A 24,175-nucleotide genomic window follows, 5' to 3' on the forward strand; every position below is an offset into this window, starting at 1 on the left:
TAGCCAAACAGTTTCACACAACACAGCTGCTTGAAGATGATGCAGGCAGAGGGCTCAGAAGACAGTGTGACCTGGCTGTCCTAACACCAGAGTAGGAGACCAGAACTCATAGCCCTGCTACCAGCTTGCTGTCTGATACTGAAACAGATTTGCAGAATCTCAATATCGGTGAGACCAAAAAACAAACAAAACATTCTTGAAATCCCCCTCCTCTTCCTCCTGCCAGGTTCTCCCACAGCTCAACTCCTGGAACAGGTTTCAGGTGCACTGAAACAATGGACACAGGTAATGCCTACCTTACAGGTACAATGGGGAGTGGTGGCAAGTTTCCAGTGCCACCACTCCCCATACCCAAACAGTGCCAACAAGATACTCAACCTGCTCTTTGACCCCAACCCATGGCTCCTGCTTTGACTTCTGGAAAGGCTGCGACACAGATACACGTAGGACCTTGCATAACCAAAACACAGCTCCTCCTTCTGTTATTCCACACCCCAAAAGCTCATCAGACCGACACTCACCCGAGATGCAACAGACCTTCATTCACACCCCTCTTTTGCCTGATTTGAAGCCTGTCTGCATATGGTAACATCAGTACTGGTTGAAAACTTTCACATCAGTTCAGCCTAATTTGGTGGCTTGTGTGAGTAGAGAGCACACAAGTGCTGTTCACAGCATCTCAGAATTAAAAAAAAAAGCCCAGCTTTACAAATTATTAAGACACTAATTTACTGTCAGTTAAAACCCTCCAAAGACTGGAAGCCTCCAACTGCTGGCCTTCTACCTCCAGCTCTCCAAAAGACAGAACATGTCTCTTCCAGCTTTGTCAGTGACACAATCCCCTACACCCGCAGGCAATGCTCCATCCCCGATGCAACCCCCAAGCAGCAGACAAACCAACAGATAGGACTGAAATGGAGGGAGCTAAGAAACTGATAACAATAGATGCTTTGCAGAACACTGTAAAAACCAATAACAGTAGATGCTTTGCAGAACACTGTAACCTTTTATGTTAGCTTCCTCCTCCACTAGAAATCTGCTTTCTACAACCAGCTTTTCATCCTTAAACACAACCCCTAGCCACCTAAGGTCTCTCTCAACAAACACCACAGGACAGGTATTTGGTAAAGGAGATGTATATTTATTCACTTTACAAAGAGGGTGGTATTTAGTTGCAACAGCTCCATTTATAGACAAATATATTATTGTACAATATAGTGGTGAATGGCTCAAACCTTTACCTTGTTTTGCTCTTAAAAATGTCTGCACCACTTCAGCTTCCCTTAGCTGAGCAAATAGCTGTCCTTGTTCTGCCACTGAGAGATTAAAAATCCGTAATAAAGGTATAGCTGTGCGCTACATATTCACAAGCATTCACCTTCTCATTTCCCTGTGTTACTCCCCTCTCCCCAACCAATTCAACACAGTCTATCCTCTGGGTTAGCATTAAACTTATATACAGCCTCCATTAAAACAAAATTAGGAGCCAGTGATAGTTCTAATGTCCTTTCGAAGCACAAGAAAAGTCATTGATTTGTACATATAAAAGTCTTGAGTTCAAATCTGTTAAAAAAAGAAAAAGCCATTTTTAAGTCAGGTTGTCATTTAGATATTGCCAATGCATGGCTAAACCAATGAAGGATGGGGGGGAAGAAAAGAATTTCAGTAGAGAATTTAAATATTACAAAAATATCTTTTTTTTTGGTCTTTTTTCTGTTTCTTTTTTTTTTTAAAAATGCAGCAGGATGCCCACTTGCTATTGCTAACTGAAGCATGGAAAGAAGGTATAGACCAGTTGTCTTTGATCCTTGAATATTTGAAACAAATTCAATGTAAAGCTGAACCAAGTTTACCACACAAACAGCGGTGGCAGATTTATTTCACTTGAGATACAAATGCATGTCCACATGACAGGCATAATCTGACCATGAGGTGGAAGAAATGTTTCTATAAGTAAGCGCAGGGAAATAGGGCGAGAGAAGGCTGGCATGGTTAAACATTCTGGATTCAGAAATGCACAGTGCCCCAGATGTGCCTCTGCACACAGGCCGTGCATGAGTCTGCACTCCCTATATGCAAATATGGCATCTTTCAGCAAGATGATCCAGAATTAAGAGTTTGGTGGCCCACTTGTTTAAACTGTTAAAATTATTCTTTCGTGCTGTTATTCCTCTTCACTTTCATTTTCTGGTTCCAAATCAGAATCACCATTGATTTCCTTTTCAACAGTCATGTCTTGCTCATCAGATTGCTCCTCTTTTTCTTCATCTTCATCCCAGTTTTCCTGGGGAAAAAATAAACAGGAACATTTGAACTTTGACAGTCACATGCAAATGGGAGAAGACCTGATCTAACCCCACTTACATCAGAGTCTTTATCTGCTATCATCTCATCATCCGAGCCTTCCTCCTCCGAGGATTCTGCAAAGAGAAAACAATCCCTCAGTCTGGAGAATAGACTTTAAAATATCACTGTGCAAACAAAGCCCAACCCCACATGTTGTTAAGTCTCCAAACTGTGCTAATTCAATTCCACAACTAATTCTACCTGAAGATTAGGTTGATCAACATGAATTAGGAACAAGTCACTTCTGTTACGATTACACAGTATAAAGTTGCAGTAGAAAAAAAGGCCAAGTTGGAATTGTACATGCACACACAGACATCCACTACCTTGACATTCTGCTGACTCAAATGTAAAAGTGCCTTGACTGTATCTACCTTAGCAGAAGGGCAGCTAACACTAGAAATTTGAGGTGGCCAGTTAAGTTAAGCAGCATACTGAACTTCCAATTAACTGAAACCTTAATTTGTGAAAGGGATGGGAGGGAATGAAAGGAAATAAGAGAGGAGGAAGGAAAGAAGAACCAACTACAAGATGCCTGCATTATTAACCACTGACTTTCCTGCCATGGACTTCCCACAGAAACTCTCTACTTGCAGGCTGTACACTAACAGATAAGCACAGGAGCATGATGAACTGCCATCAAGTATCAGCCGTCGTGCGAATCCAGGAGCTCAGCTACACCTAGCATACAACACTTACCATCCTCATATACCAGCTTTGCAGTCTGATTAACCTCAGTTACATCCTGAACTGCTTCCGATGCTGCAACCTGAAGGGAATTTGCAGATTAGCCTTAGATGCAATCATATATTGCAACCTTAAAAGTCAACAAAACTCGTAACAATGTAAATGAAGTCTACATCAAGTTTAACACATTAATTAATTTATAGTAGTAGTTTAACAGCCAAACAAGTATGAAGGACAAAGTAAAATTTTAGAGGCATCTGCTCTAAAGTGGCCCAGTACCTCCTATTTATTCCCCTTTAAAAATGTATGGGTTAGTAGACACATTTGGCAGGAAAAAATGTGTTACACTTCCAGTGAGCAGGGACTGACTAGATAGTCAATTAAGCATTCTGCTTTGAGTGTTATCAGCGTAGCTGTACAGCAGCTGTATTAAGTTCCTGATGACAGGTCCCATCAGATGTAATCACAACAGGAGGTTAAGTCTCCAAATAATACTTCTGCACATCTCATGTTACTTAGTTGGAACTCACCTGGGTGACAAGAATGAAGAGTCTTCCATGCAGACGGGAAAGCTTTTGCAAAGTTTTTACCCTGCTTTCCATTAACTGGTATAGCATTCCCAGTTGAGGAATAAGGTCTGGCAACTTGGGAGGAGAGAAGGATGAAGAAAAATGAAGCTTTTAACGAACACATCACAGATGTCTTATTTTTAAATTTTTAAACTACCTTTGTACATTTGGGGCAAAAAATCCTTGCTCACATTATTCTAGACAAAAGGGAAAGCTGAGGGTTCACAGAAACCACCCGCAGCCTGATCAATTAACATTTAGCCACATTTAGAAACATCATCTACGTTCAAAATATGGCAGTTCTTATACTACTTTTCCTTTCCACAGTCACTGCCATAAACAGATGTCAAAGCACTCTTTGGAAAGCTGTGTAAATGGGAACTGAATATACACCAGCGTACCAATGCAGCATCAGCAACGTGTGCAAGTTCTGATGCACAGCAATCCTATAATAAAATGGAAGAAAGGACTAACAGTGCCAAAATGCCTTTTTCTTAACTGAGCCTTTTTCTTAAGCCATTACTTGTAAGGCAAGGCTGGACTTCAATCCAGAAGCTGCATTACTTACTACCCTGCCAACTTTGGCACACCTTTACCCTATAAATCTAGCCATGCCCAAGATAGTCTCAAGATGAGCATTACAACAGCAAGGCAAATTTCATTCTTTAAGATTTAGCGACACAGGCTAGATTACTCTTTGACAGTAATTTTGTTCCCTAACTCTCACAGGTATGACATAACTTATCTTGGTTTGACTTTGGGATGACTATAATTATGTCATGAATGACTAAAGACAATTTATAACCAATGCGCAGCAATTCGGCAAAAGTGGCAGAAGTATAGCCCTCTGTACATTGATTTGGGCACTGCCATACGTGGAGAGCAGGAGACAGATTCCTGAAGGAAGAACATACATATATTTAAGCATTTAAATCTAGTTTCAGTTACGTGCATTAGCATTAACGCGAAATACTTACTGTGGAAAGGTAGGATGCATGTAGAGTAAAAACAGACTTCAGCCATCGAACCATTAGTGAGGCACTGGAAAAGAAAAATAAATTATATCAAAGAGATACTGGCTGAGAAACACCCATTTCACATTCTAGATGCTAAACAGTTCTACTGAAAGTGGTCCTCTTTCATTATATAAAAAGATAAACACAGATGGAAATATAACAGTTTGACTATCCAGATGAAATACCCATTTAAGTTATTTGTTAGGAAAAGAACAGATATTTAAGTGAGGAGTTAAACTAGACATGTTCAGGGGTCTGTGTTTCTGGTATCTTTTATGGGAGGTTTCCATGAATAGAAGATCAAAGCATGCTACTTTTTTCTCCACCTAGAATTTTTATTTAAAAAACACCCCAACATAATTAAGGACACCTAGTCTCAGCAAAGCTAGCAAGATAACAAGATGGGGGGTGTGGACACGATGATGAAAAGCTGGTTTTGTTATTAAACACAACACCAGGAGATGGCTAAATATATTTGCCATTAATAAATTAAACTGAACAAGCTATACATCTGATAATTACTTTTATTTTACATATTGATCAGGTCTGCAGTGTCACTATTCTGGGAGTTCAGACACATTCTCAGGGTTATATGCTTATTTCAGATATCCTTTTCACTTTTTAATTTCACTTCAGCCATCCTGACAAAGCACTGCCTTCATAAAAGTTCCTCTTTGTACCCACAATCAGGTGAGAATTTTTACCTCAAGATGCTGCAGTTTACTTACAGTTACTATGGAAATCAATCACATAGGTGGAGGGAGGGACCATAACACACACTAAAAAAGTTTCAGGTGAATTAAACTGTAGTTGAGCTGTCTCTTACCTGTATGGGTTGCCCTGCAATCTCTTCGTAAGCTGAAAGGACAAAAACAGTCAATAATAAGTAACAAACACAATAATAAGTAACAAACCCAACATTACATCCATGTGACATCCCCATTATTGGGGAAGAAAGATCTCCAGGCATTTGAAGTTTGCTAGGATTAACCATTGCCAGGCTCCAGAATATTATACTGCTGGGTCTATCATCCTGTACACAGGCTGATAACTTGCAGAAGCTGAGTTTCATTATTACAATAAAACTGGAACTCTTAACAGGCAATATATCCAGGGAAACGTAAAGCTGGCAGGAATAAGTAGAAGGAAATCCCTTTGTTTATGTATCTTTAAGTATCTCTATGTATCTGCTTAGTAGAGCAGCTGTTAGAAGGTGAACAAGTTGGGGAAACAAGTGAAGGTAGTATCAGATAAATGCTATTTCAGAGAACAAATTCTCAAGCTCTGCAGAAGACAGTTACATGAAGATCTGTCCATCCACTGAGATTATATAGTCAAACACTTGCACTTAAATTCTCTGACAAAGGTCCTAGAGAAGAAACGCTGCACCTCATTAACGTAAGTCTGAGGAGGTGTCACAACACATGCTTAAAGGAAGTCTAAACATTCAAAACCAGGCCATCTGCATAATTCAATTAAGATTAGTAGCACAAGTAAAAATTAAATATTACTTGTGGCCAGCACATTAAAATACAAGATAAATCTAACCATTAACTTACATTACAGAATGTCATTTACATAACAAGAGCAACTAATTGATATTCAGTTTAAACAAAGTAATGTCTAGATAAGGCTAATAATTAAAATATTTCTGTCCAAATACGGATTCAATATCACTGAACAAGCAGTTCAGAAGCCAAATCCCTTTTTAAAATTTTTACTAAGTTTTATCACAAAGCTTAAATATAGCAACTGGGCTTGAGCTATCTTCAAAAGAAGAAAGAAATTGACCCTCAATTTCCAAGTGTTATCTAAACTCACTGCTCTGAGTACATATTCTTTTTTTCTTTCTCTCACATGAGTATCTAGCATATTTATGCTCATATAACTTGAAAATAGCAGTGCTAGCTAGAGCATGTTTCAAATTATCATCCATTTTAACAAAGAAGATGTAATGGTAATTGCCACGGACTAAACAAGCTTTAGCTTAACCTCTTTTTTTTTTCCCCCCACATAATAATTTAAGATAATATTACACAATCTAATGCTATTCCTAGCTTTGACAGCACTTTGCCCTCTGGTTAAGCTTCAGCCAGAGAAGATGAGAGCGTATCAGAGAGAAAAGAACAATTTCTGTCCGGTAAAACTACCAAACCAATTTCATTGGTAAAAACTAAAGAGACATATCCTGGGTCTTCCCCAGCTAGAACACAAACCAAATGTGGCTTGTATGACAGTACAAGAAATGCAGTCTCTCTTACCTCATGCAGCAGTGGAATGACAGCATGTATAGGCATTCTGGCTACTGTGTTCTTTATTACATTTTCCTTTCTTGTGTTAAGCACTCTCTGTTAAAATGGAAAAACATGATCAGAGAATCATTCCATTTTAAGATGCATATGAGCAATGAGCACAACCAAAAATTCCTGGCTTTAAATCTCTTTTTTTCTACTCCACTACCTTTGTATGCTAAGATGAGGATAACGAGTAAAAGATTTACTATAAAAAGGAGTTCCACTTTTCAAGTTAGCTACGATTAACAAAATAAGACTCTTGATTAACCCATCTAAAACAATCTAGCATTGCCTCTAGCCCACCCACCCCATGTTAGAAATGAAGTATCACAGGAACATTAAAATTTCCCTTGCTATTTTCTGTGCTTGACTTCTGTAAATAAAAGCCTTTCACCAGTATCTGTGACAAGTAATTTCTATTCAGCACCAAATTCTTAAGATTCCATTTCCCTGCCCCAGAACTATTATTTCCTCCTAGTTCCAAGTGCAACAGTAAGTTTTTCAAGTGAAACCATTATCATCAATGCATTTTTTCAAACAGTATCTACTTGGAAACCGTACACTCAGGAGACTAAGCACAGATTATGCTCCAGCTCAGGCTAAAGGGAAGATGGCTGCATTAGTAACATCGCTTGTAAAACATCTGAACTGTGACCTAACAAATTTGTCATAAACAGCAGTGCCTCAAAGTTCATGGTCTGACACAGAAACCAAGGTAGATAACAACAAAAAAGTAATACTGCTACTATCATTTATAATACCACTGCCTTGAGCAGCAAAGCAGCAAAAAGCAGCTGGAAGAAACAACAGGTTCTTGACTGTTCAACCTCCCCAGCTTTCAGGAAGGCTCCCCGCAAGTCTCAGTGAATAGATTAAACAGCATACAATGATCTTGTAACACTTACATTTAAGATTTCTGCATCGTTGCTTTCCAAGCCCTGGACCAAAAGTACTGCAAAGCTATCCGTTTGTGGAAGGCCACCTGGAGTTTTTACTTTGCTCACATCAATATCCAATGCCTCTAGGCGCTGTTCAATGCTTTCCTGCAGACAGTAAACAAGGGCAGTACTGTTTCAGTGCAGTTTCTCAGAAACATCTGCTGAAAGCAAAGTACCTAACTTACAGGATTCCCTGATTCTGCTGGAAAATAACACAAATTTTGCATATTCTTTTAAATGTACTGACACAGAATAGACTGACAAAAGAAAAAAATATGAAGTTTTGACTGAAAAGCAGTAATATACCTTAGCACAGAGAGACAGATACAATGGTGTGACAAATTTCTGCAGCAACATGGCAAAACTATGGGCAAGGCACACAGGGCTTGAATGAGGGAAAGGTTTTGAGCAGAGGGAAGTCTCTCATACAAAAAGATTATATCATTAACCTTGCTTCCACACCAAACAAAGCAAGTTCAAGTTCACCTAAAGAAGTTATAACAATGATTTATGATTCTAGTTTCTCCATTATTGCTCTATTTAAAAGAGGAAGCACTTTACCTCTGTCTCTCCTGGTTTCCTCTTGTTTTTCTTTTTCTCCTTTCCTGAGGATGGAGTTTTGACAGCCGTACTATGTCCTGGAATGCCAGGCACTAGAACTTTGGTGTCCAAGTTCACAACAGGTGTCTTTACCTAGTAGACAGAGATAACCATACTTGCCTGAATTGCTAGTATATTGAACTTTCTTCCAATTTAAAATACTGATTTTATTCCAAGACTCTCACATATCCTGTAAAACCAGCCTGCCACAACCCATTTTCTTGACATATATATGTTAGGCAAATCCTGCATTTTTAAGAACAATTAATAACCTTAAGCAACAGTCAGCTAGTTTTCATAATTAACTAAAGCAATGGCCTCTTTGGAATCACCTGTGAATCATTTTTCTTACATGTTTGTTCTATAACACTCATTGAACTAAGCGTTTGCATCCAGCAACAAATATCTGGATGCTTGCTAGCAATAGATACCACGTGTACTAATAGTCAGGCCCATAAACAGCATGCAGATTAATTCAGCTTCCACTGGAAGGTAAGAACTGGTCACGAACAGCAGCACAATGTAAAAGGTAGTTACTATTCACTTCAATCCCACCGATTTTTTTTTCTAGGGATTGCTCAGATGCAGAACTCAGTAGTCTGAATTAGACTATGATCATGATGACGAACTGAGCAACCTCAGGTTATACCAAACAAGCTATGGTATCCATCTTCAATGAACACAAAGTAGATCAAATTTTAAAAGCAATGTATTTAATAACAAAGTGCTCCCCTGACCCACAGAGGATGTAAGGGAGTATGTCACTTCCAGAGTATCAAGAATGCTACCTGCTATTTCCAGAACACTTCTTTAACCACAGCACTTCTGCGCAGTCCTTTTTTTGAAGCACTTGCCCAAACTTCTGTACTTGTGGGAACCCTGCTGGGTGCCCACTGAAGTAATACAAATATAACCTACTACAGTGAGCAAAGCAACTTCCATATGCTGTGTGTAAAAGTAAAAAAAATTGATTTTGTAGCTCAAGAATTTTACTGTAGAACAGCAATAGTGTTAAAATACTACCCCCTTTGCTCACCACAGTAATCACTGACCTTCTCCCCACAAGGCATGCTCAGACAGCCAAGAGAAATGTGTCTTCACTGGAATTCAGCAAAAAGCGAAACCAAGATTGGTATCATCACTGCATGCCAGGGAGTTTCCTACAGCTCTCATTGCATTTCAGCTCTGCTACCCACCAGCTCCAGGACTGAGGAATCAACACAAAATCCCACCTGGCTGATGGAACACCAGACCCAGTAGGTAACTTGAGGGTCAGAAATGCAGCGCTGTCTGCTCACTTCACTGACACTGCAAGCGTTTCAAATCCTCAAGGCCTTGAATATGCACACTGATTAAGAACTTCACAGCCTGCCTCTAAACCCCCAGGGGATCCTTCATGAGAGAAAATGGTGGCAAATGGCCTCAGTGGACACTGTTGCCATCTAAGTGTCAAGCTCACTTTTGCAGGTCCCAAATCCCTGTGAGTAGCAACACGTGAAGGCCACCTCGAGAAAGAGCCAAAAGGCTTTAAGGCTCCCTTACATTTTATTTAAACTCTAAAACAAAGCCATCCCAACTTCACCCCAAACCATCAGGGTCAGAGAGGCTGTACAAACTGACCAACTCTAGGGGAAGGACTGATCTCAAGCAGAAGAGATACCATCAGCCAGCCCTGTCAACCAGCAGACCTGCTGAGAACAGGACTTGCTATGAGCTACAGGAGGCTCACTGTGTGTGAAAGCATACTAGGACACACAGCAGCCATGAAGCACCCACACCTGCCTGAGTGCTATGGCCATCTGTAGCTACCACTGCAGCTCTGAGCACTCCATCCAGAAATCCAACCTCATTTTAAGAGAGCAGTGAATTCTACCGTTTCCAAAGTAAAACAAGAGGAGCAACAAAATCACATTTCATGCAAAGCTCACCTTTGTTAGAGCAACATCTGTTTTAAGTGACAACACCTTCTGGATGTCCCTTATCAAACATACGTGGGATTCAGTTGTGTTCAAAGACTAGAAGGACAGGAACAAAACCAGTTAACATATGTGAGATTCACTGCTGTGATTCATTACGCTACTTAAAGAGAACAAACTCCAGAGGTATAAAGTAGAATGAATTTTTTTTTCACTTGAGAACAGCAGCTGCTTTGCACATCTGCCTTTTATTACCAGATCTCTATGCTCTCCAAAGAAGCTCACACAGGTAAACTGAAATAGTATTAAAAAGTTTCAGTGGCCTAACTCAGTAACAGCTGAAATGGCAAGAAACAGCCAGCAATATTGTGAAGTTGTATTTTAATTGAAAGAATGGAAGAATACAATAGCCTTTCAAAACAGTTCAGGGGCAACAGTCATACATAGCTCCCAGAAAAGGGGGAAGGAATAAGCTTTGTCTCATTATACAGTTGGGAAAAAAAAAAAAATTCCCTCCACCTGAGAGCAGTATGCAGTCCATATTACAAAATCCAAAACCTGTCCAGTAAGTTTTACATACCACTTTCTCTATGATGGGCTGTAAGGTGTTTCCATACACAAGCAGCAGAGACTGTTTGTCTGTGCAAAACGCAGCTGCTAGAATAGGGACTGGTTTTGGTGTGGAGTCCCCATCATTTCCAGGCGTTGCTATCTGGATAGTACAGTTTGATGTTAGAGGTTTTTTGCAATAACTAGGGGGGGAAAAAAAAAAAAAGGAATGAAAAAATTCCAAGAGGCTTAGCTTAAACACTTCAATATCTTGCACATCTAAGCACCTTTCATTAACAGGTCCTCAGCAAACTCAGCCAGTTTACACCTTCTGCAGATGGCTAAGATGAGGTACAGACACAAAATCTTAGCTAAAGCAACGCTTAATATCAAAGTGCAGCACAGCCCCAACAATTAAGTTCTCCAAAAATGTGTCCAGTAACCCAATACAAAGAACAGCTGGAACCTGGTTTGTGAGGAGATACAAGAACTTAAAGCCAGAAGCATGACAAGACTGAACTTTGCCTTACAGTAACCCCAGACCTTTCCCAAAGACACCCTCAGGATGAATGCTAACTTACCCATTTAAGATATGTTCAAATAAATGCAACTGCCCATCTCTGCACACAACTGCTAACTTCACAGGCTGAAAGAAGGCACAGTAAAAGACTTTAATTAGATCAAAGGACAAACCTCCCATAAGTACAGGACATCATGAGACAGTTGCATGGCTACTATTCGACTTTTTTCAGTAACTAAATATAAATAAATCCATAAGGAAGATCAAAGACACTAATATTTCAGGAACATTTAGTACAATTATTAGGAGACAAAAAGATAACTCGTAACCATACTTTACTGTATCACTACTAATATATCCAAATTTGAACAGTTTGCACAGTAGCAGACACATGTTATCATAAGCAGCAAAGTTCCAAAAATATGGTACCCAACATGTCTAGAGGCACAGGTCTACAAAGGCACTGACACTGTAAATATGGTTAAAGGAAAGAAACTGAGATGAGTACTCTGGAAAATTAAATGACAGGTGTACGTTACAGAATACTCATCTTCAATAAGTGCAGTAAGAGGGCACAACTGTAAACATTAGAAAACATAGCATGAATTACTGTTTTTAGAAAAGGAATCTAAAGGCAGCAGGAGAAAAATGTTTTAAACGATTACTGAAACAGTTTGTGAACATGTTTCACATGCAGACATTTTTCATAATACAACTACTTAGAAAGACTTGTACTTACTGAAATTGAGACCTGGGGAATGCACACTGCTACTTTAACTCATTAAAGGCTAGTTAATTCAAAATGCAGTTACACTGCCAAAGCCACTTGAGACCAGAAAAAACAGGACCATACCCAAACTGGATTTTCAGAAAGAATTTTTTTTGTGTTTTTTGCTGTTAAGTTCTAGCAACTATTTTGATTACTAACTTGTTCTAAATAGGAGACAACTGACATCCCCACTATCACAAGCAAAATTTCCAAAAACACTGAAATTGCACTTAGTAGCTTTGAAGATGAGTATTTCAAACTATCAGCTTTATAAATGTACCTGTAATAAATATCCTTACACCCATGAATTGGCATTCAGATCTCATCTCTGCGTAACAGAACCCAAATACAAACCAAGCTGCTTTCTTTACACCCCTAAAAGGAAACTGATGTGACAATTGAAAATTGTACGTATTTTGTTACAAACTATTGCTCTTACCTCTTCTTTGACTTCTGATACAGTCAGATCAATAAAAGTTGGTTCATCTGTTACTGTGAAAGACATCACCGCATTCTTTTCTTTCCTATCTGATCTGATCTGCCTGGAAGACACGAACAGTACACATTATTTACCATAGGACAAACGGCACCCTCTGCACCTGAAAAGCATTATAAAGTCTGTAACTCACCAGCAACTGTGGTAGTACCTACCCCACCCCAAAATACTCATGCTGTAATTTCAGCTAAAGTGTTCTAAATTCCAAGTGCAAAGTAACTCCCAAGTGAAATTTAGCAGGAAAACTTAGCATAAACCTTACAGTAAGTACAAAGAACAAGGAAACCTATTATACAGTATGTTCTTGACATACACTAGCGATTCAAAGGGCAACTGGAAACATGCTCAGACACAGCCAAGGAAATTCACGTCTTCATTCAACAATCAGTGAGTCGAAACCACCATTTAAGAGATCATCACTGCGTTTCTCCAGAGTGCCCCTTCTGCTTAGACTTCTGTTTAATCACGGAGTTCAGAACATACTTGAGTCTATCCTCAACAGTGATCATAAGCAAAGTTACAAATTATGAAAAGCTTACATACCATACACTCAGTAATCGGTCATGTATAGCTCCAGACAAGAAATAAAGCCCTGTAATTCCATCAAAGGACTTATTTTCATTCATAGGTTTTACTGTGGTAAACATTAATGATGACACTGATGTAGCATGGCCTGTGAAATGCTAAGAGAAAAAAAAAGAATCTTTCAATGATTGCCATAAGCAGTCACGTGGCAAAAATTAAAACATTAGTTAACAAAGAACAGCAGGAAAGATTCAAGTATTACTAAGTCAACAAGAACATTTCAGTGATTTTTTTTTTTTTGACTAGTGATCAGCTTCCTTCCATTTCTGTATTTCAAGGAAACTTTTTCTGACCCTCCAGATATTTATCAGAATTTAAAAGTGAAATGTGGAATCAAAGGCAAATTCACTGGGACTAAGTCCATGTAATAGAAGTCAGATCCACCTGTACTGCTGTTACTGTCAGAAAGCACTTGGGTTTTTTTCTCCTCCACACAACTTTACACTTCAACTTACACAATGAAACTAAACTCACAGTTTCATTCTCAACTGTAAGATTAACGCACAGGTCTGCTGACACACGACGACTGTTCAATCCCCCCCACGTCCACCCCACCCCCTCAAAAAACATTGGCTCTTCAATCTACTTTTGTAAATAGTGATTTTGGCCATCATAGTATGCAGACATACATGGTAGTTGCCATGTGCCAGCAAGTCCACAGTAATAGCACATGTGTACACACTTACCTGACAGCAAGTACCAGGAGATTCAGAGACTAGCTGCATCCTATCTGCTAGCAGGCAAGAGAACATGGCTGCTTTCACAGAACAGCTAAAACATGGCAATTTGCTCATGTCTGAGCCCTGCTCAGGGAACAACAAGGAGTTTGCTCCTATGCCTTCCAACCGTTTCAACAGTAAAACTGATAATACCACCAGTAACATGAAGTTTAGCAAAGAAACCTGAAGGCTTCAAGGAAGGACTCACGTTAAAAGTCAGGGAGCTCACGCACAAACCCACGCCAGCAGTAACTCATACTGTGGTGAACAAAGTTCTCCTGCTAGGAGGGTATCAGAAAGGGACCCAGTGAAAAAGAACAGCATCCATCATTCTGCTACAGGCTTGAGAAAGGGTGCTGGTAGCATGCTCAGACACAGCCAAGGAATTTAACGTCCTCATTCAACTCTCAGCAAGTTGAAACCACAGTTGAGGGTATCATCACAGCAACAGCTTCCAGCAATTCCAAAACTGTCAATTGTCTCCTCACACCCAGTGAAATTTTCAGATGTCCTATCAGGAAACACTAGATATGTAATGTCACCAATCAAGAAAGATATTTTTTTGCATCTAGTTTAACAAAGTTACTTACTCTGTAGACTTCTTTGGTCTCCAGGTCCCACAGTTTTATTGTTCTACCGGCTGACAGCAGCATTTTCCCATCTGGACTGATGCATAGAGAGGTGACACTGCTATTGTCGCCTTTCCACTTGCTAGAATTTGGATGGAGAGTTTTTGTACAAAGGGAGAAAGATTGAGAAACAGAAAAAACAATATTCATTAGCATAATCTCAAAATGCAAATAAACCATGCTGGAAAATTTAAGGCAAAAATTATATAAAAAAATAATAATTGAAGTAGTCAAAAATGAGGTCAAAGCTATTCTGTTTCTGCTCCTCTCCTCCAAATTAGTTTTCACAAAAATACAGCAACTCAAAAACATAAAGCTATTTAATACTGAACAACCATTGACTTTTTTTTTTAATATTTGCCTATTCTGTTCTGAATTCCTCTCTCAAAGTTCTCTCTGCTACTCAACATAGGTTAAGAGGAGCCACACCATTTCAAGACTTCTCTTTGCACCATAATCCAAAAAGCTTAAACCAACCCATTCAGAAATGCCTTCTCAACATTAAAATTCAGAGTTTCAAAGCCCATTCAGTTCCTGACCCTCCTCCCAAGTCTGTCAATGACACTGACAATAATAAACTTCATCTTAAAGGTCTATGGTTCAAAGCACTATTAAAATAAATAAATAAATAAAAAAGAAAGATGCTGTCATGAAAAGTTTGCATCTGCTTTGAAGGACTTTGGGTACTACACTTTTCTCACAGGACAAAATTGCAAGGAAAGCATTAACACAAACCCTTACAGTTAGTTAGGAAGTAGCCTACAACCCATCACATTCTGATTGTAAACAGCTGGTCTGGAAATAATTCCAAATAACTTTCACATGCCCAAGCACTCCCTCTCTGTCTTCCAGAACAGAGATCATTTGCTGTATCACTTTTGGTTAGACTTCATAGAAGCTGAAAGTTTTACTGCCTACAAACTTGACAAACAAAATTACACCTTATGGAGACTATGAAAAGATTTTGTATTCTCTTCCAAAGAAAAGGTCAGAACTAAGAATTTCAAACCACTTAATAATCTAAACCCAAGAAGGTATTTTTAAATGTACTAAAAAGACTAGTCTAAACTAGACTGCAGAATATAAAACACAGCAAAAATCTGTTAAGTTTTTGCTTTGGATACTCTTTATATAATTTTAGAGGAAAAAGTTTTAAACAGAATATCATGAAACAAGAAGCTGCATAAGGAGATATACAGAATGCCTCTCAGTATTCAGAGTATTTAACGCATGAAAAAGCTACAACCAGAGAAACAAGAAGTCATCCAGAATGCTTTAGACTACATCTCTCCAACACCTTTTCAAAAACTCTCTCTTCCCCAACAGCTTGTTCCTCTGCCAGAGGTTTCAACATGTGCTGCATGGACCTCCTGAAGGGCTTCTATGGACTACTTCTACAGTAATTAAGAAAGTCTAAGGAAAACGTCTAGAGGCCTGCAAATTAAAAGAAGTTGAACACCACCTCTCTACACCAGGAGCAATCATCCTGAATTCTCTGTGGGATACATAAGGATTCATTTCCAGGTCCTGACAAATGTTAAAGAATGCAGGCAATCCCACATGTACCTTGGGCATGAGCAATTATTTCAGATAATTTGCTCCTTCTAGCCTCATCAATTTAGGTAAAATTTTAGAGAATTGTTTTCTTCTACTCTTTCCAATTTCATTTACCTTAGCTATGACTCATAATATCACCAGAGAAAAATTCAGCATGATATTACATTGCTGGTGTACTTTCAATGTATACACTCCAAGAATGATTTTTTTTATTGCCATCTTTAAAATTAAAGAATACAATGCCTCTGATTACTTTTTATAACCACAGCCCCCAAAAAAGCAGCGGTATGGGACAGGGGCAGAGGGAAACACACAAGACAAAGCATGACAGGAAAAATTCTCTCATTTCCTGAGAAAGCAGCATGGCTGGGACCCATCTCAAGTACTTGTACAGGAACACATGCACTATGGGATACAAACAGGGTGAATTAGATATCCATGGGCAGCTTCAGAGCTTTGATCTCACTGGGATCACAGAAAAACAGTGGGGCAGCTTGCAAGACAGGACTGCTGCAATAAATGGACCTTTAGGAAGACATTTCATCAGGGACATGCCAGGAAGGCAAAAAGGAGAAAGGTTTCTCCACACAGAAGGGTAGCATGAATGCAAGGGGCTTTCCTCTGAAACAGGGCAAAGGGCCAGTAGAGAACTTGCAGGTAAGTATGAGAAGAGACCAACAAGAGTGATGTGGTGGGCATCTGCTACAGATCGTCCAATTAAAAAACAGATACATAAATCTTCATAATTCCATGCCTTGGTTATTCTAAGGGGCTTTAACTACCCCAGCAACTGCTGGAAGGGCAGCATAAGAGGGCCAAGCAGTCCCAGAGATGGCTGGCAAGTGCTGAAGACTTTTTCTTGATGCAAGTGATTTACAATAATACTATGAAAGGCAGTTTGCTGGATCAGCTACTCAAAGAAAAAAGGGGGACAAGAGGAAAGGGGGGGACAAGAGGAAAGGGGGGGACAAGAGGAAAGGGGGGGACAAGAGGAAAGGGGGGGACAAGAGGAAAGGGGGGGACAAGAGGAAAGGGGGGGACAAGAGGAAAGGGGGGGACAAGAGGAAAGGGGGGGACAAGAGGAAAAAGAGAGGAATTGCAGCAGACTGCAACTTATTCAGAGAACTGACTGGCAGGATCCCACTGGAGGCTGCCCTAGAGGGCAAAGGGGCCCAGGAAAGCTGGCTGCTCTTCTAGGATAACCTCCTCAAATCAAAATAATGGTCCATTCCAAAGAGCAGAAAATCACCAGCTATTGCAGAAGGCTGGCTTGGCCAGGTGGGTAACTCATGGCTCAACTCAAAAACACAAAAAAGAAGTACAGAGAAGGTGAAAGTGGAGATAGGTTACACAGAGGCATATAAAAATATTGTCCGAGCATGCAGGGACAGAATTAGCCAAAGCTTAGCTGATGTTCAAACCACCTGGGAATATGAACACCAACAAAAGGACATCTACATACAGCACATCAAAAGCAGTAAGACAATGACTGAGGAAAGTCTGGATCTGCTGCTGAATGGTATAGGGACCCATTCAGTACACAGAAAAGGCCAAAGCACTGAAGAGCAGAGCCTCTCAGGCCTCCTATGTTCCCGAACCTAGTGCCAGAGTCAGAGGGAGCAAAGCACTCCCCATAGTAAAGGGAGATCAAATTAGGGATCACAACAGTAAATCCAACACATGCAACTTCTTAAGACTGAATGGGATGCATCCAGAACTGCTAAGGCCAGTGTTACTACAAGACCACACTACCATTTTGAGTGGCCACATAGCTCAGGAGGAATAACTGATGATTGGAAAAGAAAGAGACAAAATATATCCACAAGAAGGAGAATCCAGGAAACAACAGGGAAGGTTATACCAATCCACCTGGAAGCCATTTCCAGACACACAAAGGTCAAAAAAGTAACTGGGAACATCCAGCATAGATTTACAAATGGCAAATCATGCCTAACCAACCTGATTGCCTTCTTAATGAAACAACTGTCTTGGTTGAGAAGAGCGCCACGTATGCCATTTAACTTAACTTTAGCAATGCTTTTAACAATGTCTCAGATAGTATCCTTGCAGCCAGATTTGAGATATATAGACTGAATGGATGGACTCTAAGGAGGGATAAGATCTGGCTGCGTCACTGAGTTCAAACAGTTGTGATCACCAGTATGAAGCCCAGCTGGTGGCCAGTTACTGGTGTGTTGTGGTTTAACCCCAGTCAGCAACTAAGCATCACACAGCCGCTCACTCACTTTCCCCCACCCAGTGGGATGAGGGAAAGAATTGGGGAAACAAAAGTAAAACTCGTGGGTTGAGATAAGAACAGTTTAATATAACAGAAAGGAAGAAACTAATAATGGTAATAATAAAATGACAATAATGATAGTAAAAGAATTGGAATATACAAAATAAGCGATGCACAATGCAATTGCTCACCACTCACCAACTGATGCCCAGTTGTTCCCGAGCAGTGATCCCCCCCAGCCAACTCCCCCCAGTTTATATACTGGGCATGGTATGGAATATTCCTTTGGTCAGTTAGGGTCAGCAGCCCTGGCTGTGTCCCCTCCCAACTTCTTGTGCCCCTCCAGCCTTCTCGCTGGCTGGGCATGAGAAGCTGAAAAATCCTTGACTAGGTCTAAACCCTACCTAGTAACAACTGAAACCATCAGTGTGTTATCAACATTCTTCTCATACTAAATCCAAAACATAACACTATACCAGCTACTAGAAAGAAAATTAACTCTATCCCAGCTGAAACCAGGACAAGGTGTCACTCCCTAAGGACATCCCAATACTGTTTTAATATCCTCAGTAATTGCCCAGGTCTTCATTAATGACCTCAAAACAGGACAGAATGCACACATAACAAGTTCACATTTGATACCAAATTAGGGAGAGCAGTTGATATGCTGGAGGGCAGGGCTGCTACTCAGGGGCATCTCAGCAGGCTTGAGAAACAGGGTGTCAGAATCTGAAAGCTCAAAGGAAAATATGAAGTCCTGCATGTGGGATGGAAAAAAAACCAGTACAGGTTGGCTACTAGAAATGGCTAGAAAGTAGCTTTGCAGAAAAGAAGCTTGCAATCCTCATAGTCAAATTGGACATGAGTAGGCAAGAGTCCTTGTGGCAATGAGGTCAACTGCATACTGATTTCCATTAGCTAGAATGTAGTCAGCGGGTCAAGGAAAGCGATTCCTCTCCTCTGTGCAACACTTTTGAAACTGCACCTGAGCACTATGTCCAGTTTGGGACAGTACAAGAAAGTCACTGACATAGTGGAGTAAATCCAGTGGAGGGTCATGAAGGCAGCTTAGAGACCAGAGCATGTAATGTAAGAGAAAAAGGTGAGGGAACTGGGTGTGTTCAAACCTAAGAGGAGAAGGCTAGAGGGAGATTTTACAGCCATCTTCTGCTACTTTATGCCAGGGTCTCAACTTAATACAACCTAAGGATGCATCTCTTTTCTAGGGAAATCACAGAGGCTATTGACAATGGGCTGTCTGCACTGCCCACACCATCTTTAACAAAACCAATAGAGCTGCAGTAAGAATAACACAACAGTGGGAAATGTTACAAAAAAGAAACAACAGCATAAGAGAAGGGTCAAGGTGCCATCACACACTATGCTTTTATTGAAGTAAGATAACCAGGATTGTTAGTAGAAATCTTGGTCTCTTCTTTAAAGTTTAAAAACAGTTTGACTTCATTACAAAAGAAAGTAAATGCCTACACTAGGCACCCTGTTACTCTGCACTAAGCTCTATTTCGCTCAACAGTACTTTAAACAGTAGCAGCCTGCTCAGACAGCCAAGTGGAACTGTCCCCACTGCACATCAGTAGTGAGCGAAACCAAGTGGGTTATCATCACAGCAAGGCCCTTTGAGCAAAGCCGAGTGCATGTAACCAATTTAATTGGGATGAGCTGTTCCAGTATCTGCTCCCCTGTATTTCCAAGGATATTTTCTAGAATTTAGATTTTTCAGGATCACAAAAGTGACTGGAAGCCCATGTCCCACTAAAAGCATGGAGGGACTCAAATCCCTCTCGGTGCAGTTACTCATTTCATCTAGTCTTTCCAATACACAGAGGAAGAAACACAACTATGAGAATTACTTTCTTATCCCTTAATAAAACCACTTCCGAACTCAGAAAAATAATAGCCAACAATTTTGATTTTGTACAGTGGGCATGAAGTCTGGATAGCAGAGTGCAGCATTTCCAACAGGGCCTCACTAAAACCTGTGCAGGAGGAAATACACTTCCACAAAACCAGCATCACTTACCACTTTACTTTGCAGGTCTGTGTGTTCCATTCCACAATGTGTTTGTCCTCTGAACAGCTATACAGGCAGCAGTTGTCCTGATGCCATCTCACACAGTTTACTCTATTGTCATGACCACCATCCTACAAAAGGTAAAAGAGGGTCAACTCATTAATAAATGAAGAAGTCTTGACTACTGAGTCTTCTCCACACCAACAATGTGAACAAACTGCTCTTCCAAGAACTAAATTCAAATCATTGGCAACTTGAAGAGAGTGTGGTTTTAAAGACCAATATACATACAGAGTTATACAAGTTAAAGATACTGCATATTTTGATACGTACATGTAAGTATTTGAATTAATTCTTGTTCTAGCACTTCAGAGTCAACAAAAATATTGTCCTGCCCACTATTTTTATACACACAGCCAAACAACGCTGTCTAACAGTATGAAATTTGCACAAAGGAAACACTAGCACAGATGTCTTGCTGACAGTCATCTAAGTGCCTGCTTGCTTAAGAACATTCAGAGATGAGTAGCCTTCCCTTTGTGCTCAGCATTCAAGAGCAAGCCATCATCAGATCAGAAGACCCTACAAAGGGGTATCATTCACCTCTCAACAACCAAAATCTCCGCAGCTCAAATATACCCCTTTAATCATTTATGAAAGTATTTCCTGGGGTTTATAAAATTTCCCTATTTGAATCAGCATCTGCTAGCTCAGACTACTCCCAAAAGTGTCACTGGAAATCAGCTTTGAGCAAGATAAAACACATCACAGCAAGACATTCTGTCCAATAAGGACAGCTAAAAGTGATAGCTCTTATTCTACCAAGAATAACCTTTTAATTTAACCTTTCTGTAAAAACCAAAGTACTTATCAAATAACATCTGCTATCCTGCTCCTACAGAAGATCAGCCAGTGTTTTCAAACCAATTGAAACTGTAAATTTTAACCTGAAACTCCTTTATTTTGTTCATAGTTTTCAGGCATATATACAGCTTTTCCATAAAACAGAGCTGATATTCGTTAGCTAGTGTCACTTGCACACATCATGATTTTAAGAAGTCACTGCTTTCTCTAAATTCATGTACATTTATCACCCTACATACAACTAACAGTTTAGAAGCAGAAGTATGCCCAAGTATCTCAAAGTATTGCAGAGTCATTCATACAGATTTATTTTGCTTGTTATGTAAACCAAGACTAAAACCAAGGTAATTAGCAGTAACAGGGAAGTTACTGATGAGAAAGGCAAACAAAAATCAGCGTATTTCATTCAAGATCATGTGCTGAGAGAGCTCAAAAGCTTCCATAAGGGAGGTAAGTTTACAGAACAGTCCATCAACATGGCACCTTCCCAAGAGTTGATGAGTACTTCAATCCTGCCCTCCTCTCCCACAATACTGTGCAGGAACTGACGGTATGACACTCCCACAGAGGACTTAACTCTCCAGTTAGGCATTTCATCATTACTGTTATTTTCAATGCAAAATAACAAATCCATGCACAATGTTAAGATATTGCATTAACTTCAAAACCAAGATTTTTCAACATGTACATATGTACATACTGCCAACACTAGAAAAAGCACCACTTGAAGATTCCCAAGCACCTAAATTACTGCACCTCTATCCATATACGCAGCTATTAAGAAAATAAAACAAAGATCTGAATAATTAGGTTAGTTTATTCCATTTTTAAGCAGCAGAAAGAACAGCATAAACTGACTGAAACCATCAATATTTGGTAGCACGTGATGAAGAGTGTATTACTTACTAGCTTGCTCTGTAATTCTCCTTTTACTGTACTGTACAACAAAATGCTACCAACTGCTGTACCAATAGCCAGGACATCTAACTGCTTGTCCACTTCTGCAACTTCAGACTTCCGTTTTTTCCTTTGGGGGCCATCCTGGAAAATCAAAAAAAGAGAAAACATGAAATAAATTAGTCTGACCGGCTAATCTCACATTAAAGCAAAGGGGAAGAAAAACTTCCATAAGTTTGAGACCCAGTCAGCCAGTACAAACTCTGCTAAGACACAAGATGAAGACACTGAAGTGCACAGCAACCTAGCGACTCATCTTGTACCTCCATGTACAAGGTAATGAAGTTGCTATGAGTCACTTGGAAACATTTAGTGGAGGCCATTTTCCTAGCCTAGTGACCACATATATGAGGGGAAAAACCCCACATTTAAGTTTCTCACAGAGTTCGTGTCCCGGGGCAGAGGTAAAGATTAACACAATCAGAATACTTCATCCACAAAATGGAAATGCCTGATCAAGAACTACCAGTTTATTTTTTCTCAAAAGCTATTCAGAAGAGTCTTGCAAATATTAAGTATTCATAATGCCTCTTAGAAGGAAAGTGCACTCGGCAGAGGGAAGCAACTAGGACGCAAAGCTAAGTGCTCTGCCCAAGTCCTGTCGTCAGTACCAGAGGTCCTCCTACAATCAGGCAATTCTTCCGTCTTCACTCTCTTGCTCTGCAAGTGCTATCAACCACTTCAAGGAGGGACTTCACTTCATCTCTCTTAACCAAAAACGGGTGAATGCAGCACATCATTGGGAAAGGGAGAAGGAATAAAACTAGCCCTTGAGCATGTGAAACTAAAATAAAGAGGGCAGAAGCAGCCACTGTGTTTATTCTCACTGGGTTAATCCCACCTAACTAATCACACATACACAAGAAAAAAGAAAAAACTGTTCAAGTACTTAAGAAATTAAAAAAAAAACACCACAAAACCCCAACCCTAACCCTAGTGAGTAGTTTTCAAATTGGACTTTGGTAAGTCTCCTTACATTTGTTACATCACAGCAAAGCATTCTCTCCAATTTAAAAAAAAAAAAAAAAAAAGGTACACAAGCTAATGCTTCCTCTACACAACAGATATATCTGCACTGATGAGCAGCCAGAAGAAGCCAAAGGAGACTCTGGTGAGATGTGAGCAATCAGCTCTGTGCAAGCTCCATGTGGTGTAGCTAATCTGTCATACAACAGACATCACACAGCAAACGTAAATAATTTTTACTCAGATGCAGAGATGTAATGACAATCAGGATTTGGGAATTTTCACCACAACTAAGATTTAAAAGTTTTACGGTGCAGGATAAATACTTTGGTTCTTTGAAGCAGGACTTTCTTTTCCTCTGTATTTAACACAGACAACACCTTCTGCAAGGAAAAGTGTTTTGGTTTAGGCCAAGAAATACCAAAAATGCTATACAGATACTTTTATATCAAAAGCAGGCTCTTGAGAAAAGAGATTACATTGGGTTTTTTGCAAGTATGTGTTTAGGCTTCATCTTTCCTGGGGAAAAAAAGTGTTTATAAAATATTACAAAACATATATGCTAAGAAACCATCACAGTCGCAAAGTAGAACCAAGTAAATCAACCAGGTTTTAAGACAATATATGAGAAAATACTCAACTAGTTAAATTTTTGGCAGCAATGCCAACTAAGCCATCTTGAAATTGCTGTCTGACATGCAAATACAAGGGCCACATAGCTAGTGGAGATGCAAGTACAGTTTATGTCTTTTCTGGTTGTATTGGGTCTGGCTGAGATGGAGTTAATTCTCCCCATGGCAGCCCTCCTAGTGCTGTGCTCTGCATTGGTAGCTAGAAAGGTGTTGGTAACACACCAGTGTTCTGGCTACTGCTGAGCAGCGCTGGCACAGCATCAAGGCTGTCTGTCCAACATTTTTGCCCCCCCCC

General features: G+C 39.8%; 1 protein-coding gene across 1 annotated transcript in view; it reads right to left on the reverse strand.

Moving 5' to 3' along the window:
• Window positions 1–1,170: 1,170 nt before the first annotated feature.
• WDR43 (WD repeat domain 43) overlaps window positions 1,171–24,175 on the reverse strand; it is a 26,788-nt gene continuing 3,783 nt past the window's right edge. The window contains exons 2-18 of the mRNA XM_010577759.1: window positions 22,232–22,366; window positions 20,471–20,592; window positions 14,595–14,715; window positions 13,244–13,383; window positions 12,644–12,746; window positions 11,497–11,561; window positions 10,947–11,118; window positions 10,379–10,465; window positions 8,412–8,543; window positions 7,818–7,955; window positions 6,880–6,966; window positions 5,445–5,476; window positions 4,580–4,643; window positions 3,564–3,677; window positions 3,046–3,115; window positions 2,365–2,420; window positions 1,171–2,284 (exon numbers count right to left, since the gene is read on the reverse strand). Of these exons, the coding sequence (XP_010576061.1) occupies window positions 2,165–2,284; window positions 2,365–2,420; window positions 3,046–3,115; window positions 3,564–3,677; window positions 4,580–4,643; window positions 5,445–5,476; window positions 6,880–6,966; window positions 7,818–7,955; window positions 8,412–8,543; window positions 10,379–10,465; window positions 10,947–11,118; window positions 11,497–11,561; window positions 12,644–12,746; window positions 13,244–13,383; window positions 14,595–14,715; window positions 20,471–20,592; window positions 22,232–22,366 (1,758 nt within the window). The 3' untranslated portion in view covers window positions 1,171–2,164. The remainder of the gene's footprint in view (window positions 2,285–2,364; window positions 2,421–3,045; window positions 3,116–3,563; window positions 3,678–4,579; window positions 4,644–5,444; window positions 5,477–6,879; window positions 6,967–7,817; window positions 7,956–8,411; window positions 8,544–10,378; window positions 10,466–10,946; window positions 11,119–11,496; window positions 11,562–12,643; window positions 12,747–13,243; window positions 13,384–14,594; window positions 14,716–20,470; window positions 20,593–22,231; window positions 22,367–24,175) is intronic.

Source organism: Haliaeetus leucocephalus, unplaced genomic scaffold, assembly GCF_000737465.1.
Source record: "Haliaeetus leucocephalus isolate CR32 unplaced genomic scaffold, Haliaeetus_leucocephalus-4.0 Scaffold577, whole genome shotgun sequence".
In the NCBI taxonomy this organism is placed as follows: domain Eukaryota; kingdom Metazoa; phylum Chordata; class Aves; order Accipitriformes; family Accipitridae; genus Haliaeetus; species Haliaeetus leucocephalus.